The 19446-nt window shown below is 40.6% G+C and overlaps 1 protein-coding gene across 14 annotated transcripts in view; it reads right to left on the bottom strand.

Moving 5' to 3' along the window:
• Positions 1 to 19446, bottom strand: part of FHOD3 (formin homology 2 domain containing 3) — a 463300-nt gene that overhangs the window by 152308 nt on the left and 291546 nt on the right. For all 14 annotated transcript variants that reach the window (XM_072829309.1, XM_072829316.1, XM_072829312.1 and 11 more), the window contains exons 8-9: positions 15781 to 15875; positions 9591 to 9734 (exon numbers count right to left, since the gene is read on the bottom strand). In XM_072829309.1, the coding sequence (XP_072685410.1) occupies positions 9591 to 9734; positions 15781 to 15875 (239 nt within the window). The remainder of the gene's footprint in view (positions 1 to 9590; positions 9735 to 15780; positions 15876 to 19446) is intronic.

Below are 19446 nucleotides of genomic sequence, written 5' to 3'. Positions count from 1 at the left end.
TAGCATCAATCTTTCAAAATGCTACCAAGACAGTGATGCCCAAACTGATAAAAATGGCACACAAAAAGGAAAGGAAGGGAAGAGGTGGAGGGAGGATGAGGGGGAAGCCAATCTTACACTTAAGAATACTTGTGTACAAATCCTAAAGAAGTTAGTAAGAAACAGAATTCTAAGAGCATATTTTAAAAAGAATACATTATCACCAAATGGGTTATAGTCTAGGAACATGAGGATGGTTAATAAATGTAAAGAAGTCAATTAAGTAACCAACTAAAAAAACTAGAAAAAGAATAATACAGTAAAACAAAGTTAAAGAAGAAAATTATAAAGATAAAAATTTGAAGAGGAAAGAACACTTCCAAACTCATTTTATGAGGCCAGCATTATCCTGATACCAAAACCAGATACAGATACCCCTCTCCCCCCCACACACACATACACATTACAGGCTAATATCCCTAATGAACATTGTTGCAAAAATTATCAATAAAATATTAGCAAAGGAAATTCATCAATATATTAAAAGGATCATATACCATAATCAAGTGGGATTTATTCCAGAGATGCAAGGCTGGTTTAACATCCACAAATCAATCAACATGATACATCACATTAACAAAGGATAAAAATCATATGTTCATCTCAGCAGGTGAAGAAAAGGCTCTGACAAAATTCAATGTCTATTTATAATGAAAACTCTAAAAAAAGTGGGTATAGAAGGAAATATGTTAATATAATAAAGGCCATTTATGACAAATGCAGAGCTAACATCATACTCAACAGTGAAAAGCTAAAACTTTTCCTCTAAGATCAGAAATAGACAAGGATGCTAGTTCTCATCACTTTTAATCAATATAGTATCTGGAGTCCTAACCACACCAATTAGGCAAGTAAAAAAAATGAAAGGCATCCAAATTGGAAAGGAATTAGTAAAAGTATCACTATTCACAGATATACTATATAAAGTTCTAAAGACTCTGCTGAAAAATGATTAGAACTCATAAGTGAATTTAATAAAGTTATAGGATACAAAGCATTCAGAAATTGGTGTTTATATATACTAATAATGAACTATCAGAAAGAAAAATTAGAAAAGAGTCCCATTTACAATTGCACCCAAAAAATATCTAAGATTAAATTTAACCAATGAGGTGAAAAACCTATGTTCTAAAAACTATGAAACACTGATGAAAGAAATTGAAGAAGACACAAATAAGAGGAAAATATGCCATTCTGCTGGATTGGAAGAATACTGTTAAAATGTCCATGCTACCCAAGTAATCTACAGATTCAATGCAATCTCCATCAAAATACCAAAGGCATTTTCATAGAAGTGGAACAAATAATCCTAAAATTTGTGTGGAACCACAGAAGACCCGAAACGGCCAAAGCAATCTTGAGAAAGAAAAAGCTGGAGTTATCATGCTCCATGATTTCAAACTATACTACAAAGCTATAGTAATCAAAACAGTATAGTACTAACACAAACATACATATATAGATCAATAGGACAGAAATAAGACCATGCTTATGTGCTCAATAAATCTCTGACAAAGGAAGCAAGAATATACAATGGGGAAAAGACAGCCTCTTCAATAAATGGTGATAGGAAAACTGCACAGCTACATATTTAAAAAATCACACTGGACCACTTTCTTACACCATACACAAAAATAAACTGAAAATCAAATCTAAAGACATGAATATAAGACCTGAAACCACAAAATTCCTAGAAGAAAACAGGCAATAAGCTCTGATATCAACTTCAGCAATATTTTTCTAGACCAGTCTCCTGAGGCAAGGTTAGCAAAAGCAAAAATAAACAAATGGGATTATATCAAACTAAAAAACTTTTTGTACAGTGAAGGAAACCATCAACAAAGCAAAAAAAAAAAAAAAAAAAGGCAACCTACTAAATGGGAGAAGGTATTTGCAAATCATACATCCAATAAGGAGTTAATATCCAAAATATATCAAGAACCTCCAAAACTACCCAAACAGCCCAATTAAAAAATGAGCAGAGAACTTGGATATTTTTCCAAAGAAAACATCCAGATGGCCAACAGATACAGGAAAAATGCTCAACATCACAAATCATCAGGGATACACATATCAAAATCACAGTGAGATATCACTTACACTAGTCAAGATCAGCTGTTATCAAAAAGGCAAGAAATAACATGTGTTGGTGGGAAAATGGGAACCTTCGTGCACCGTTGGTGAGAACATAAATTGGTGCAGTCACTCTGGAAAACAGCACAGAGATTCCTCAAAAAGTTAAAAATAGAACTACTCTATGATCCAGCAATCCCACTTCTGGGTATTTCTCCAAAGAAAATGAAAACAGCAATTCAAAAGAGATATATGTACCCTTATGTTTATTGCAGTTTTATTTATAATAGCCAAGCTATGGAAGAAGCAGCCTGAGTGTCTACTGACAGATGAATGGATAAATAAGATGTGGTATATATACACCATGGAATATTACTCAGCCATAAAACAGAACAAAATCTTGTTATTTGCAACAACACGGATGGACTGAGAGGGTAGAGTGCTAAGTGAAATAAGTCCAACAGAGAAAGATAAATACATTATTTTACTTATACATGGAACATGAAAAAACTAAACAAACCAACAAAACAGACTCATAGATATAAGAGCAAAGAAGATTGCCCTTGCCAGTGTGGGCAGGCCCCATCTGATCTGTTGAACTCTAGTTACAGAAGAGAGATGGGTTCAGACACGGGAAATAGATGAAGGGGATTAAGAGGTACAAACTTTCAGTTATAAAATAAGTAAGTCATGGGGATGTAATGTACAGCACAGGGTATATGGTCAATAACTTTGTACAGTGACAGATACCTAAACTTACGGGGATCAATTCATAATGTATAAAACCATTGAAATCATTATGATGTATACCTAATAGGATATTGTATGTCAACCATACCTCAATTTTAAAAACAAGTATTGAGGGGCACCTGGGTAGCTCAGTCAGTTAAGTGTCTGTTTTTGGTGTGGGTCATGATCCCGGGGTTCTGTGACGGAGCCCTGCCTCAGGCTTCCTGCTCAGCAGGGAAACTGCTTCTCCCTCTCCTCTCCACTGGTGCTCTATCTCTGTCACTATCTCTTCAATAAATAAATAACTTTAAAAAAAACAATTACTGAGGGGCATTTGGGTAGCTCAGGAGGTTGAGCACCTGATTCTCGATTTTGGCTCAGGTCATGATCTCAAGTTGTGAGATCAAGCCCTGCATTGGACTCTGGACCACATTCAGTGGGGAGTCTGCTTGAGATTCTTTCTCTCCCTTGGCCCCTCCTCCCCTCATTCTCTATCTATCTATCATTAAATAAATAAATAAATAAATAAATAAATAAATAAATCGTTAAAAATAAATAAAAAGAAGTATTGAGTTACAGACAGAAAAGCAGTGCAAATCATACATAAGCCAAAATTATTATCTGGAAAAAACCTCAACAAAATAGTCAAACTATTAGTTTACCTAAAATTACAAACAAATATTATGAAATAACCAAAGAAAAATATCTAACTGGAACAGATGAAGTTAAAAACATTCATAAGAGATAACTATACGCCTCTTTGCTAATCCATTTAAAATCTAAACACGGGATGCCTGGGTGGCTCGGCAGTTAAGCATCTGCCTTTGACTCAGGGTGTGATTCTGGAGTCCTGGGATTGAGTCCCACATCGGGTTGCCTGCAGGGAGCCTGCTTCTCTCTCTGCCTGTGTCTCTGCCTCTCTCTCTGTGTCTGTCATGAGTAAATAGATAAAATTTTTTAAAAATTTAGAAAAATCTAAATGAATAAGTTCCTAATAAAATATAATTTAGCAAAATTGATCACAGTAAAGATAGGGAATTTAAATAGACTAAACACCATAGAAAAAAATAGTTACTAAACATCATAGAAAAACAAGTTACCCAGTGCACACATGCACGTGTGCGCGCACACACACACTCCTCCTCACAGAGGGCCACACAACTCCCTAAGGGAATTCTATCAAATCATCAAGGACCAGAAACAAGGGCAGAGAGAAGGAAGACAAATTTCTAAATATTTTTATAAAGCAAGAATAAAACTGATACTTAAACATAAGAAGTATTGCACACACACACCAAAAGAAAAGTACAAGAACACTCACAGCAGCACTGTTTGTCATAGCAACGAAACTAAACCAACCAACATTCATCAAGAGAACAGCAGGTGAATAAATTGTCATACATTCACCAGCAGTGAAAATGAATACATGAGAGCTCCACACAACAACAGGGGTAGGTTTTTTGTTTGTTTTTTAAGTAGGCTCCACACCCAGCATGGAACCCAACACAGGGCTTGAGCTCACAACCCTGAGATCAAGACCTGAGCTGAGATCAAGAATCAGATACTTAACAGACTAAGCCACCCAGGTGCCCCCACATGAATAAGTTTAAAAAACAATAAGCAAATGAGAAAACTGTAAAAGGCTACAAATGATATATTTCCTTTTATTAAAAGTTTGAGAACAGATATAATTAAACAGTATGTTGTTTAGGGATACAGACTGGGAGGAAAGAGTTAAAAGAGCTGGCCTGTGACCTCTTTGCTTCTTTTATAGGGCAATGCCTCTGGGGAAAGAAAAGGCAAGTGACTCCTTCTAATCTTTAGTTAAGTATGCTAATAACCAGACTACCTAATAAATAGCCTAACAATATTTGCTAAAATGAGAGCTCTTGTTTCTGGAATGTCCTTACCGGGACAGGACTGGCTAAGGATTACCTATAGTAAATAAACCTGGAATGTATGGGCTTATAAACATGACTCTGAGCTATGTAGCTGAGATGTCTCATAATGGAATCCTACTTGCTGGGTGAGGAGACCTATGATCCCCACTTGGAGACCCCACCAATTTTCTGGGTCAGGGAGCACGTCTGATGCATGAAGAAAAGACCTGGGACAGACCCCTCCCTGCTTCCTCTGCACCTCTATAGCATCTGTATTCTTGAAATTATTAGCATAACTAGATTAGTACAGCTAGATAACAAGATCTCTGATCTGTTGACTCTGATTTGATAATCTGATCCTCTGTGTTCACTCACAGAATAAGTGATTTTCAGGTAAAAGTATAAAGAAAACAAAAGAATAGTGCTGGGGATTAGTGGGAATGACACCAGGGAGGGCTACAAAGGACACTTCAGAGTTACTGGTAATGTTCTAATTCTTAAATATATGAGGGTATCAGTCAGGATTCTTCAGAGAAACAGAATAAATAGGATATGTATGGATATCTATAATAAAAGAACTGGCTCTCATGATTGTGGAGGCTCACAAGACCCAAGATCTGCAGTCCAAAAGCCTGAGAACCAATGGTGTTAGTGTCAGATGGAGTTCAAAAGTAGTAGGCAACCTATGTCTCAGCTCATTACCATCAGGTAGAGAGGATTTGTTCTGTTCAGGCCTTCAACAGATTGGATAAGGCCTGCCCACACTGGCAAGGGCAATCTTCTTTTCCTTAGTCTCCCAACTCAGATCATAATCTCATCCAGAAAACCCCCTCATAGACACACCTCGAATAATTTTTGACCAATTATCTGAGCATCTTGTGGCCCAGTCAGGTTGACACATAGCCATCACAATGGGTATTTGTTTTACTGTTCTTTAAATAACATACATGCGTTGTATTTGTGAATAATATGACCTTGATGCTGAAAGTATTAAGAAAAAGCAATCTAATAAAAGGAAGATGGTGAATACAGAACACTTTTGAAAAGGCTGATATGAGGGGGAAGAGAAAGATGGGAGGTAGGTGGGCTTGAAGTCAGAGTCAGGTGGGCTGAAGAGAAGCTATAGCTTCAAACAGGAAGTTTCCTAGGGTTGATATCAAGGCCACTTTTCAAAATTCACTCCCAGATGGCTCACTAATGGGAAATTCACCTGCATTATGCAGTCTTCCCAATATACATCAACTACATAGAATCCAAAGCTGTATCCATGGAAGCCTCTGGTTGAGCACAGTCTCAGAGATGGGAGTTCTGAATGGGAGGCGGTAGGGAGTTAAGGTAAAAAGAGATATCCGTACTGGGAAAAGTCTACCTTCCACCTTCAAGTAAGCCAACTGTCTTTAGTTTCTTCCTTCTCCACCTCTACTATTCTTACCTTAACCTCTCATTTAGGAGCCATAAGAATAAGTAAACACAAAAGTTTGAACAGATAACCAGGGAAATGAGGCTCAGCTGGAGAAGATGCCCAGAGCCTGCTAGGTGGCTATGGGAAGCTTTAAAGCTCTGATAACAAGTATCTCTAGTTCAGTTTCTTCTACTTTCTAAGATCATATAAAGATAATTCTGTTCTGACCCTTGTTACTTTTTATGACAATGATTTGTAGCAAATAGTGAAATTACATGTCAGCCTCTTCAATTCTACCTGGTAAAATCACAATGGAGCCTCTTAAACTGGGAAATATCCCTCCAAGTACTCTAGCCATGCACAAAAAAATTTATGAATAAAGCTGTCCATCATAACAGTATGTCTAATTGCACAAAGTTTAGAAATAATCCAAATCTGAAATAAAAAGGAGATTGGCTATATGCATTATGGTACATGAATACAGACAGAATATTATGTTCCTAATAAAATTAAGTTCTTGAAGATTTAATGACAAAAAAATGGCTCCAACATATTTAGCAATAAAGATTCAGTACACAACACTGCATATAGATGATTAAGCCCCTGGTTACATACACCTACTATACAAAAAAAGGCTAGAAAAAATGGACTAAAATGTTAATCATGGTTAGTAACAGAGCCATGGATGACTTTTTCCTTTTACATTTATATATTCCTCAATGAGTACATAATTTTTATAAGTGGAAAAAGAAATATTAAAAATATATATCACTATGAATAAGACTGATAAGTTAGGTCAGAAGTGGAATACAAACTACATACTGGGAAAAATATATTAAAATTTATATTTGATAAGGGTCAGATATCCAGCATATGTAAAGAATACTTACAACTCAAGAGTAACAAAACAACCCAATTTAAAAATAGGCAAAGGATCTTAGTAGACATTTCTTCCAAAACATAGAAAAATGGCCAGTAGGCACTTGGAAAGATGTTCAACATCATTAGTCACTGGGGAAATGCAAATCATGACCAAAATGTGTACCACTTCACACCCACTAGGATGGCTATAATTTTTTAAAATAAAGCACAATAATAAACATTGAGGAAGATGAGGAGAAATTGGAACCCTCATTACTCATTACAATGGTGCAGGCTCAATGGAAAATAGTCTGGCAGTCCCTCAAACAGTTACCCATCAAGTTACCATTATGACCAGCAATTTTACTCTTAGATATATAGCCAAGAGAATTGAAAGTATATATTCAATTGAACTCCAATAAAAAAAATTTTTTTAAATAAAAAAAGAAAGTATATGTTCATACAGAAACTTGTACACAAATGTTAATGGCACCATTATTCATATTGGCCAAAATATGGAAATAACCCAACTGCCCATCAAGTGACAAAGAGGTAAACAAAATGTGGTGTTACCCATCAAAAGAACATTAGCACAAAAAAGAACCAAGTACAGATACATGCTTAAAACAGAGATGAACCCTGAAAACAAGTGAAAGCTAGTCACAAAAGTCACATGTTGTATGGTCCCATTTATAGGAAATGTCCAGAAGAGGTAAATCCATAGAGTGGATTAGTAGTTTGGGGGTATGCAGTATGTGAGGCAGGGAGAAACAGAAGTGTTTGCTAACAGGTATGAGGTTTCTTTTTGGGATGATGAGTATATTCTGGATAACAGCCTCAAGGATAGCCTAGTTCACACCATTATTATGGGTAAGCATGTCTAAAGTCATAAACTTTCCTATTTAGTCACACAACCTAGTGGAATCAGATCTCCAGATTCTGGCCCCCCCCGGCCATGGAAGGAAAATGGGACAGTGAGGATCAGCAACAAGGAATGTGATTTGCTACTCATAAAATGTGCTCTAAGAGCACATTTAGAGCCCAGACAATCGTCACATCAGATAAACAACTTTAATAAGGGGGCATTTGACCTAAAACTAACCGACAGGGAACAATTTGAACTCAAGTCAACAAGCCATGATGTGTAAAAAAAAAATAAAAAAATAAAAAAATAAAAATAAAAAATAAAAATAAAAATAAAATAAAATAAAATAAAATAAATAAATAAAAATTAAAAAAAAACAAGTCATGATGTGTAACCTATCTTCATGGATGTGTCATGGGTACGACCATACAGGGCTCCATGCTCGGTTTAATACTCTTTGGCCAGCTTGAAATTTTATCTTTAAATTTGTGGGGATTTTTTTTTTTAATTTACTTTTTAGAGAGAGAAGGTGAGATCAAGTGGGGCAGGGAGGAACAGAGGGAGAGGGACAAGTAGACTCTGCCCTGAGCACAGAACCCAAAGTGGCACTGGTCCCACAACCCTGAAATCACTACCTAAGCCAAAATCAAGAGCTGGATGCCTAACTGACTGAGCCACCCAGGTGCCCCTAAACTTGTGTTTTATAATTGAAGTCCAATGAAACAATGGATCATGGGCATGAGTAGGGGAAGTAGATGCAATATGCATGTGTGCCATTTCTTGCACCCATGCACATTGAGTGCTGATAGATGCATGGTATGTGGGAGTTCAGTGAGAATCGAAATGAATACAAGGTAAGTATGTTCCTTTGTAACTAAGTGCAGGCACGGAAAGCCCTGGAGCCCTAGAGCCCTACCATGTAAACCAGAACTGGCTTTGAATGAAGAGATGGCAACCCAAGGGTCCTACCATATGCTTTCTTACCTGGGTTACTCTGCTATACCAGCCAACCACTTATGCTGAAATGAGAGGAAAAACTAGAGATATGGAATCCCACAGTTCCTTTTCCTTTCAGCTTTTCCTTACACATAGGTAAATAGAAGGTAGAGTGTTAATAGACTGAACACATATCAAGAAGTGAAGTTAAAAACAGAGTTCATAAAAAAAAAAAAAAAAAACAGAGTTCATCTTATATGGTTTTCCATTGGTCCACTAGGAACAAAATACGCAGGCCTATAGGAGTTCATAAACTGGAAATTGCATATGGTTCTACACAGAGGCTAAATGCTCTTATATTTGCATTTTAAACTGGCATTACACAATATAGAGCTGAACAGTAAAATCTACACTAGTATTTTAAAACTTTTATTTTTACTTCCTTGCAATGGCAATAAATAGCAAATAAAACACTATAATGAGGCAAGAGAGACCGCAGAGGAAAGGAAAAAGCTAGCTGGGTAGTATCTTGAATAGGAAGCAAGGGACCAAGGTCCTCCTACATCAGGGGTTCTCACATTTGAGTAAACACCAGCAGCACCTGGATGCTTGCACTATGCTGATTGCTGCACCCACTCTCAGAGTTTCTGAATCAGGAGATCTGGGTTTGGGGCCTCAGAACCTACATTTTGTAAAGCTCTCAGGTGGTGTCTACTACCCCACACTCAGAACCACTGGCCTTAGAATGTGTTTAGCCGGCCTCTGACAAGCTGTATGATGCCAAACAAAAGGTATATGCTGTTACCTCATAAATGTTCAACTGCTCTACCAAGTCCAGGTCGGTCCCTTTCTTGTTCAAGTGTCGCTGGGACACGGCCGCAATGCCCAGCTCCTCCAGGCAGTCCACCACATCGTAGAAGCTGTCTTGGTCTGGCAATCCTGACAATGTCTAAAGAAAGAACAGGACACAAACATGTTTTAGGGGACTGTCTCAAGACTCTCAAAGCATTTTTTGCAGCGTAGCCATTGGCCAGGGTTATAACTATAGGGACAAACCAGATAGATCACCAGATCATTTGAGAAAAAAACTCCTTTAGTGTGGTAAACAGAATGGACCCCAAGAGTCCATTTCTGGTATATAGGTACTGTATAATCCCCTTAAGTCTAAGCAGGACATTTCCATAATTAAATTACATTATATGGCAAAGGTGAAGGGATTTTACAGATATTCAAGTCCCAAATCAGCTGATTTTGCCTAATTAAAGGTAAGACTATCCTGGGTGGGCCTGACCTAATCAGGTGGGCCATTTAAAAGCAGGTTTAGGCATTTCCGGAGCTCAGAGACTAGGAGAGAGATTACCCTGCTGGCCCCAAAGAAGCAGCAAGCCACCATGAGTTCTCCAGCTGCAAGGAAATGAACTCTGCCAACAACCACAAAAGCTTGGAAGAGGATCCTAAGTCTCAGACCAGACTCCAGGGTCGACACCTTGACTACAGCTTTGTGAGACTGAGCAGAGGACCCAGCTAGGCGGTGCCTGGAGCCTGTCCCATGGAAACTGTGAGATGATAAGTCTGTGTTGTTTTAAGCTGCTAAATCTGTGGTAATTTGTTACATGGCAATAGAAAACTAACATGCTCAGTGATTAGAAACTCCTGTTAGGATCAATCTACCAACAGCTGGGTTTAGAACAGAATAATGACTCCTTTTTCTTTCAATTTGGTAGGCTTTCCCCCTTGGTCTAGGAAATTTAAGAAAACATGAAAAATTTCAAAGCAGCAACCAAGGAAAAAAGATAACCCAAGGGGGAAAAGCTAACTTCTCTTTGAATTCTGTGTCTCTTAAAAGAAAGGGCTTCTGCTCAGAACTGGAGGGGCCTGAGGTGATTCACTGCAAGCCCTTATCTTATGAACGGGGGAGATGAGGGCTTGGGAGGGAAGGGATTTGCTCCTGCAGATCTGGGATAAAAGCCTCGTCTCTCCTCACACACTCATTTTCTACACAAATTATGGTGGCTTGAAATTCCAAACACAGGTCTTTACTCTCTGTTTCATTGCCTTTGCATTTTCAAGAGCCATATGTGTATATTTCAAAATTATTTGGAACTCATTGGGGGAAAAGACCAACCCTTAAAAACAGTTCACAGCACCAACTTCTCCAACATCCCTATTTGAGGGCTATTAATTATTAGAAATAATATCTTTATTCATGACCCAAATGATTGCTTTTTCCTTTCAATGCTGAGCAAAGAGTACACAACTCACTGCTGTTGAGATCAGAAACAAAGGAAAAGTAACCGGGATGGGATAGCTTAATTAAGCAGGTACCCCAGCAAGACCCAGAACGGGAGGCTGTGAGCCAGTCTGACTCCATCATAAACAGGTGCTCACACCAAAGCGGCCACGTGGGAAAGCGCATGCCAGCGCCTGCAGGTGCCAGGAGGCAGCATCTCTGTGGTAGTGGGCAAGAGCAGTCCCCTGAGCGGTCACTGGCTCCTGACAATGTTAAAAAAGTTTGCAGCCTTTCAAAGAATCCTATCCTCAGAACAATCCATCTTCTGGTTTTAGTGAAAACCCTTGAACTTGTTAAGAGAATGGGACCCCAAGGCTAGGACAGGTTAATGGAAGTGCTCTGATCGCAGACTCTGCCAAATTCTCAATTTTAAGAACCCAGTGAGTTGACATTTAGTGTTGGATTCAAAACTTCCTACTCAACAGCGTGGGGGCTGAGATGAGGCAGAGAGAAGCCTTCTCACCTCTCAGTTCCCTTCCCTTCCTCCCTTTTTCTCCCTGCTGAGAATCAGCTGCAGTTCTCACAAAAGTTTCCAGGGGGTTAAATTCCTAGACCTAATTCCCACTGCCTTAGCAAGCCCCACCACGATGGCAGCAGGGGCGAGGGCGTGTTACTATTAAACAATTAGGTCCATAGAACTGAACAGACTCAGGGAGCCTTGCTCAATAATAGGTCCAGAAGCAAAGGTATTAGGAGGTCATTTGTCATTTCCACCATGAAAATTTGGGTGGGAGCCAAAATGTACCAGCCCCTTCCATGTGTGGCTACAGGGGAGGTGGCCTTCTGCCCCACACAAACACAACTTTTCTCCAGTTGTTGAGGAAGACCATCTATCCTAGAAACACATTCACCTATTTCCAGCTAATTCTCCAACATGCTCAGCAAACTGTGCCATGCCTTCACCCCTCCCTGGGTCCTGTCCTTGCATTTCTACTCTGCTCAATTGCCTCCTTCTGGCAAAGGCAGCAGCTGCCCCCGAGATGTTTGTGAGGGAAACGTCTCTTGGTGCTTTCACTGTCAGATGACGCTCATGACTCCCTTTCCTGCCTCATCTCAGACTTGTCTTACCAGGGCTGGTGACCTGTAAATCTCCACAGGCATCTCTCAGAGGGAGAAATTTCTGTCCTAAAGGACATTTTCTTTTCCTCTCCTGGGTTCTCACTGATTGCATCAAATCTTCCTGATAGGAAAAAACCAGTGTGGCAAACGCCTGCACACAAATTTTCTATATCCTAGAATACTACGCAGCAGTAGAAAGGAGCAACCATTTATACCCCCAGTAATGGATCAACCTCAAAGGCATTATGCTGAGTGAGAGAAGCCAGCCTCAAAGGGTTAGATCTATCCTGTATGATTCTATTTGATATTTTTAAAATGACAAAACTATAGTGCTAGAGAAAGGTTGTCAGGGGTAGGAAGAGGGAATCGGGAGATGACTGTAAAAGGCTAACATGAGGGAGATTTGGGGAGAGATGGGAATGTTCTAGATTCTAACTGTGAAGGCTCTACAACTATACAAATGTTACAATTGACATAGCTGAGCTTTTTTACGAGTTTCTGGTATGAGAACTAACAATAAATGAAATGTGAAAACAAAGGCGAAGACTCAGCATGAATCCCATCCAGGTTACTTAGCCCTTCCCTGAAAGCTCCAAGCCAGCCTCACAGTCACAGTAATACCTTGTTATTCATCCCCCCCCACCCCACCCCACCCCACCCCACATCTGCCTCTTCCTATTCCACAAGGTGGTCAATATCAATATCAAAGTGGGGGGCTCCCACCGAGGGGATTTCAGCGGGATCACGACAGGGCATTATAGAACTTCAGCTTGCAGAATGAGAAACAAAAACTTAGAAAAGCAATATAATAATTTCCCAGATTTCAGAGTCAGAATTTTTTTCCAGACCATATTAACATTTCAATTTATTATTATTTTTGTTGTTGTTGGTTGGGATCTCAGAAGATTTTACTCACAGGGGCAATAGGACTAAAATTCAACAAAAGAAAACAAACCCAGTGTGGGTGCCAAAGGTTTATTCAACCTTTTTTGAGGAAAGCATGACATCTGGAATAATGTCCATAGGATCTTCCTCGACTTCCCCTGAGCCAGAACTAGCAAAAGAGGAGATAGAACTGCCAGAAGAGAAAGAGTAAGCGAGGAATTCCTGGACATTAAGTGCCATCTGATGCCAAGGAGAATGTGGCACATGCTGGGTCCTTGCCAGTGACTAGCAGCAGGATGCCCAAGCCCGCAGATGCTGCTGGGACCAGCAGAACCGCCCAGCACGGCCCCTGCCAATAGGATGGGTAGCGTTACAATGGAAAACACCAGGCAAGAAGGAAGAGTCCATTTTTGCTGAAGTCCATGTTTTCCAAAACAATGTCACTGAAGGACTGAAGGACAGGAAATAGATGACCTTAATCTTTAAAAAAAGAAAAATGCACATACACACACACTTAAAACCAGAAAATTGCTTTAAAACTGCATATAGTAAAATCAACTCACAAATACATTTGAAAACATAAACAGAATTTTTAGGATTATCCTACAGAAAAGTACTGCCCCTTCCTCACCAGGACTATAGAAGAATTTCCTGGGTCCTCATCAACAAAGGCATTTTATTAAAAAGCAACCCTGGCCAACGAGAATCAGGGGAAAATGTCTGTTGTTTTACTATCTATTTCTTTTCATCTTAATTGGTTGAATATCCTTCATTTCTCGACTGGGCTCTTAATATATTGAGGACTGTATAATTTTCTGCCCTATTTTTTGCAACAATTTTCCCAATTTGCCACTTGCCCTTAGCTTTTATTTGTGGTTTTCATTTTTACAAATAAGACCTTTCTCTAATAATTTTATGCGGTGAAATAAATTTCCTCCCCTTTGGATTCTTTTTTGGCAGGTTTGATTATTAAAATAATTTTCATCTACCAGACACAAATTCATCTTCACCACTACTTCTCGTTTTTCTACCGTTGGATGTGTTACACTGAATTCTTTAATCTGTCTGGAATTCATTTGGTATTGGTCAAAGTATGTATTTGTTTATTTCCATTTAGCACACGCTTCTCCCCAGTCCTGAATGAAGCTGACCCATCCTTACTGATTTCAGTCCTAGGGTGAGATGTTCTGTGCAGTGAGGGCTGTTTCAGCGCTTCTTGGCTCACATCATCTGTCTGCTGAGGAAAGAGCCAGCACCATGTTGTTTTAGTCCTTAGAGTTTGCACAACACTCTAATATCGAGTAGAAATGACTTCTCATAATACTTTCTACTAATGTGTCCCCAGTTTGTCAGGGGAAATGTTTCCCTAGTTCTATTTCACAAAGAGATTCTGAATCTTCTCTGAAGAACCACCCATCATTGCAGTCAGTACTGTAGGCCTGTGCCCAGCAGCTTGGGGAGGAAAAGCAGGCCCCTGGGGTGGGTGGTGTGATTCCTAGGGTCTAGGACAAAGTAATCTGCAGGACATACCCCTACCAACCATAGTTTTAAGGAGAAAGGGACTCCAGTCCCAAGAGTGGGCTGTCCGAGGGCAGCATAGGATCAGCACTCTCTCCAGGGAGGGATACTGAAGACTGCTGCTACTGCCCTCCCAGCTGGTGACCAGGAGGGATGTGTTGGGGTTGGGGGGAGTACAAGGGTGATGTTACCTTCATAAAAGGAGGATGGGACCCGCCCCCAGCAGTCAGAATTCAATAAGCAGTGGAACAAGAGTGTCTTTATTTCTCCTGGATTGTAAGCTATTTTCTTAGGGTAAACGTGATTTATATTCTTTTTAAAAATAATTATTTATTTGAGAGAGAGAGAGAGCGAGTGAGCGAATGCAGGAGAGGGGCAAAAGGAGAGAGAGAGAGGGAAAGAAAGAAAGAATCTTAAGCAGAGTCCGTGCTGAGCATGGAGCCTGACACGGGGCTTGATTTCATGACCCTGAGACCATGATCTGAGCTGAAACCAAGAGTTGGATGTTTAACCGACTGGGCCACCCAGGCACCCCAAAACTTGTTGATTTATATTTTTCAGGAAAAATGTTTTTAAGGGGATATCTTGATAGGAAAAGTAATCATAAAATGCTGTCATCTTTCTGGTTTTGTTAGAAAAGACCAAAGTAGAGAAAGCACACAGACACTCCCAGGCTTTACATGTATGAGCACCAGCCTGCAGGCACCCACATCACATGTGGCTAGAAAGGGTTTTCTCTTGCAAAGAAGAACACTGGTAGCCATGGTCCCAGCCACCATCGTGGGGGTCCTACGTGAGGTGGCCTTTAGTTGGAGGGCAAATTGTAGATTTTCACATTGTACCAGTTCCCTAGGGCTGCCATAACAATGTAACACAAACTTGGATTAAAACAGCAGAAATTTTCTCTGAAGGCTCTAGAGAAGGATCCTTCTCTGCCTTATCCTATGTTGGCTTCTGGCAATCCTTGGCATTCTTTGGCATTCCTTGGTCTCTAATCTCTGCCTCTGTCTTCACACAGCTATCTTCCTCATGTTCATGTGCATATACTGTCTTCCCTCTGTGTCTCTTTTCTTCTAAGTCATGTGGGATTAGGGCCCATCTTAACAACTTCACCTTACCTTGATTACATCTGCAAAGACCCTATTTCCAAATAAGGTCACATTCACAGATAGGGGTTCATAGGGGTTAAGGCTTCAACATATCAGTTAAGGGGACATAATTCAATTCTTAATCATCAACCAACCTTGTTCACTAATGTCATTGCATAAACCAGCAGCTCTGTGTCGACCCCATCTTTTTCCTCCAGGATTTCCATGATATTTGACCAGGGTTTGACTCCTATGAGTAAAGCAAAAATCATTAGAAACAGCAAGTCAATACTCCTTATCCAACTAATATCACAGTTTATTCAAAGACTTATCACCCAATGATGCTGGTGTCTTCAGTCACCAAATTTCAAAGCATACCCTTAGGGTGAACTTGAACATGCTTCTAATTTGGCAATAATATACCACCACATCATTCTTGTCCAGTTGAAAATGTATATTCTATGTCAGCATGGCTATCAATTCGCTTGAAAGTTCTCTTTATATTAAATATGTAATTTGAGGAAATCCAGTCATGTGCATTTCACTCTCTGAGCGTGGAAACTCTTGATAAATGCTCTCTATATGTCCATCGGCATATTATGCTCTGATCTCTTGCAAGGAAAGGGATATCGGAGATCTTTACATTCGCTTAAACAGTGGACTCCAAGAAATACTGGGGAAACATCTGTCTAACAAACATTTCAAGAACAGAAGTATATTATGATTCAACCCAGGAACAAATACTGGTTAAGCATCAACAGGGTACAAAGAACCCACCTCACCAAAAAGCTGGTTCTTTGAACCCTGTTGATGCTTAGCCAGTATTTGTGCCGATGGTCGCAGAGGGCCTGGTACAAGAAGTGGCTCTGCAAATGAAAGCTCAGGGGTGGTTATTCCCTGGCTCCCAGAGAGGGCAGGAAAATCCATCACATTCAGTACTGTACAGCCAAGGCCAAGGTTACATAGGGCAGACAAAACCAGGACACAGTTTCCTATGCCTGAGATAAACATTTGAAGGGAGGTATTGCCTCACCTTTGGCATGGCGGCATGGAACATGAAGCTCCTTCCTGTTTTCTCTATAAAGTTCTCAAAGGGATATTGCTTATTCTTACTGATAAAAGTAAATTCTGAAATAATGTAAAACCAGTGGCTTCCAAACGCAGGTTCTTGGATGAGTCATGTCAGAGCTCATCTGCTGGCCTTGAGAAAAAAGCTCTCCAAAGGGCAGCAGTGGTAGCTGTCTTATCTCTTTGCTCTTAGCACAGTGTCTGGCACTTAATAGGTCTGACTAGTAAATGGGGAACTACGGGAGGGCATGAAGTGGGGTAAGCTGGAGCAGTTTTGAAGGAACCAGAGGGCGAATGCAGGAAGAGAAGGAAGGAGATGAGGAGAATTTTAAAAAGGAACAGGCACCTACTCTATGACTTAGGAACACAGAGTTTCACATAGGGGTCTATTGGTTCTCCTACCTTGTGAACAGAGAGGCTTTTCCTTTGACAAAACTGCCCAGTTGGTCAGAATGAGGCAAGCTACTCTAACCCTAACTCCAAACACAAACTCATGACCTTTCACCTATTAACCACTGACATACCCCTTGCTGCTATTTACCATCAAAGTATTCTGAAGTCCTCAGCTGTGCTTCAAACCAGCAAAGAAACCATTTCTGCCCTCATGACAGTCAACCACAGTCAACGTGGTCAGTAGGTCATGGGTCTCACTGTTCAGGTGCCGTTAGAGCACTCCAAGTACTTCTCCTGTGTTTAGGACAAGCGTAACCAGTATCATTCACACTCGGCACCCAACCCTAGCATAAAACATGGGTTCTAGCGGGTTACCCACATACGGTTCAAAGGGGGCCTGAAGGAGACTACGCTGACGCAAAGCATTTCCAATAGCACTAGTGGACCCAGGACAGCCTTCTGGTTGCGAGCTTTGGAACCACAAGCCAAACGGCCTAGGGAAGGCAAAGCCAAGAAGCAAAGGCAGGCTCCCAGAGAGAGGGAGGTACAGCCAGACCATATCCTCGCCCACATACAAACGCACTCATGTGTGCACCATTTAATCCTTTATAATGAAAACACTCAAACACTGGCTTAATTTAGTTGAAAAACATGTTCTTCAGCTGTGATATCTGATTACCTTTTATGGATTTCAACGTCTGGAAACTTGCATATATCCCTACACTGTTGAGTTGAATGTTACTCTCCTTTGATTGTTTTAGTGCCAGAAATGGGAAACATTCAAAAGAAAGGAGGTGAAGAGGAAGAAACATTTTGGGGCAACAAAACAGCCTTGGAAGGGCTCAGGCCGGCCCATGGGAAGCACCAGTCACCCAACTTCCCCAAAGCTGCACCTGCTGGAACTAAATGGTCCAGGTCAATTCCCCCCTCCATCCCCCTCCACAACTTGCTCCATACAGAGTGTGAGTGCATGCATGTGTGTGTGTGCGTGTGCACACACGTGTAGAGGCGGGTGGTCCTGTATTAGAATCATAAACCATATGATCTGACCCTTTCACATAACAGAGAAAGAAATCCCTTTCCAAAGTAGTGGAAAGAAAAGAGGCTCAGGAAATACATCTAAATAGGAGTGATCGTATCAACCTTGGAGAACTCCTGTGGGGTGTCACAGAGATAAAGCACTCTTTTTGCCTTAGCGCTGTTGAAGTACATTAGAAGACAATAATTTTCTTAATTACAACCATCTGTCTCTCTCCAGCTCCACCCCCCCAGATGCCAGCTCTGAGTACAGCCTCCACGAGAGCCCTTTTCTCCTATGATGTTTCAAGCACATCGTTGGCACTTAAATATTTACCGAATCAAGGAGTTTTATACAACAAATATTTAGCCTAGTGTCTGTTACATAATAGGCACTGGAATTATCAGTAGCTATAATTGTCACGGTGGTGGTGACACCCACGCTTACCCAACAGGGCTTCTACACAGGCTCCCAGGCAGGTCCTCTCTTCCCGCCAAACCACAGTGCCTCTCTCTCAACCCAGAAGAAGCAAGCACACAACAGATGACTCAACGCGTTCGCCTTCTGACTTTCCTCTTAGCTCTCTGTGGTAACTACCTCCCCCTCCCCGACCCAAAAAAGATTGATATTTAGCACAACGCCTAGGACACACAAGTTGGTCTAACACTCCATCAGAAAGGCAGCAGGTCTCATGTCTTTCTATATGACTGAAAAACACACTGAGCATGTATGCTCCTGCTATAGCTAACCATGGAAACATGGCTTGACTTTCGTCACCTAACTTCCACCAAATTTTGGGAGTGCTTCACAAGATCAGTATTTCCTCCAGCAGAAGTCAGACACAGGATGGCCTGAAAGGATGGCTGGATTTTGTCTTCCCCGTAAATCAGGTGTGACAAACACGTTTAGGAATTATGTCATCTCTCATTACCTCACACTCAAATGAAAATGAAACTTCTTCAAAAGCAGTGCTGACCCCAATTAGGGGAACTCAGGATTTATGGCTGCAATTTCAAAATAAGTTCCCCAGTCTGCTCACTTGCCCCACCCTCTCTCTGAGATGCAAACCCACAGTCAGTGGGAAGGGCACCTTCCCAGGGGAGCAGAGGTTCGGTTCTCAACCAGTTTCCTGCCACCCCCCACAAGGACAGTCTCAATGAAAGGGAGTTTGTGATGATGGCAAAACGACAGAGCAAGGCCCTCTCATAGGCGCCTGTACCCACTCACAGCCTTTCTTTCTTTGTGCAATATCCTGTCCCCTAGGAAGGGAAAGTGACCTGAAGATGCCAGGAGAGAGGTGACCTAGCAGTTTGAATAGGTAGCTGTGATACCATGCCATGCC

The sequence above is a fragment of the Canis lupus genome, chromosome 6, assembly GCF_048164855.1.
Source record: "Canis lupus baileyi chromosome 6, mCanLup2.hap1, whole genome shotgun sequence".
NCBI classification, from domain to species: domain Eukaryota; kingdom Metazoa; phylum Chordata; class Mammalia; order Carnivora; family Canidae; genus Canis; species Canis lupus.
This window is presented reverse-complemented; position numbering and strand designations above follow the sequence as displayed.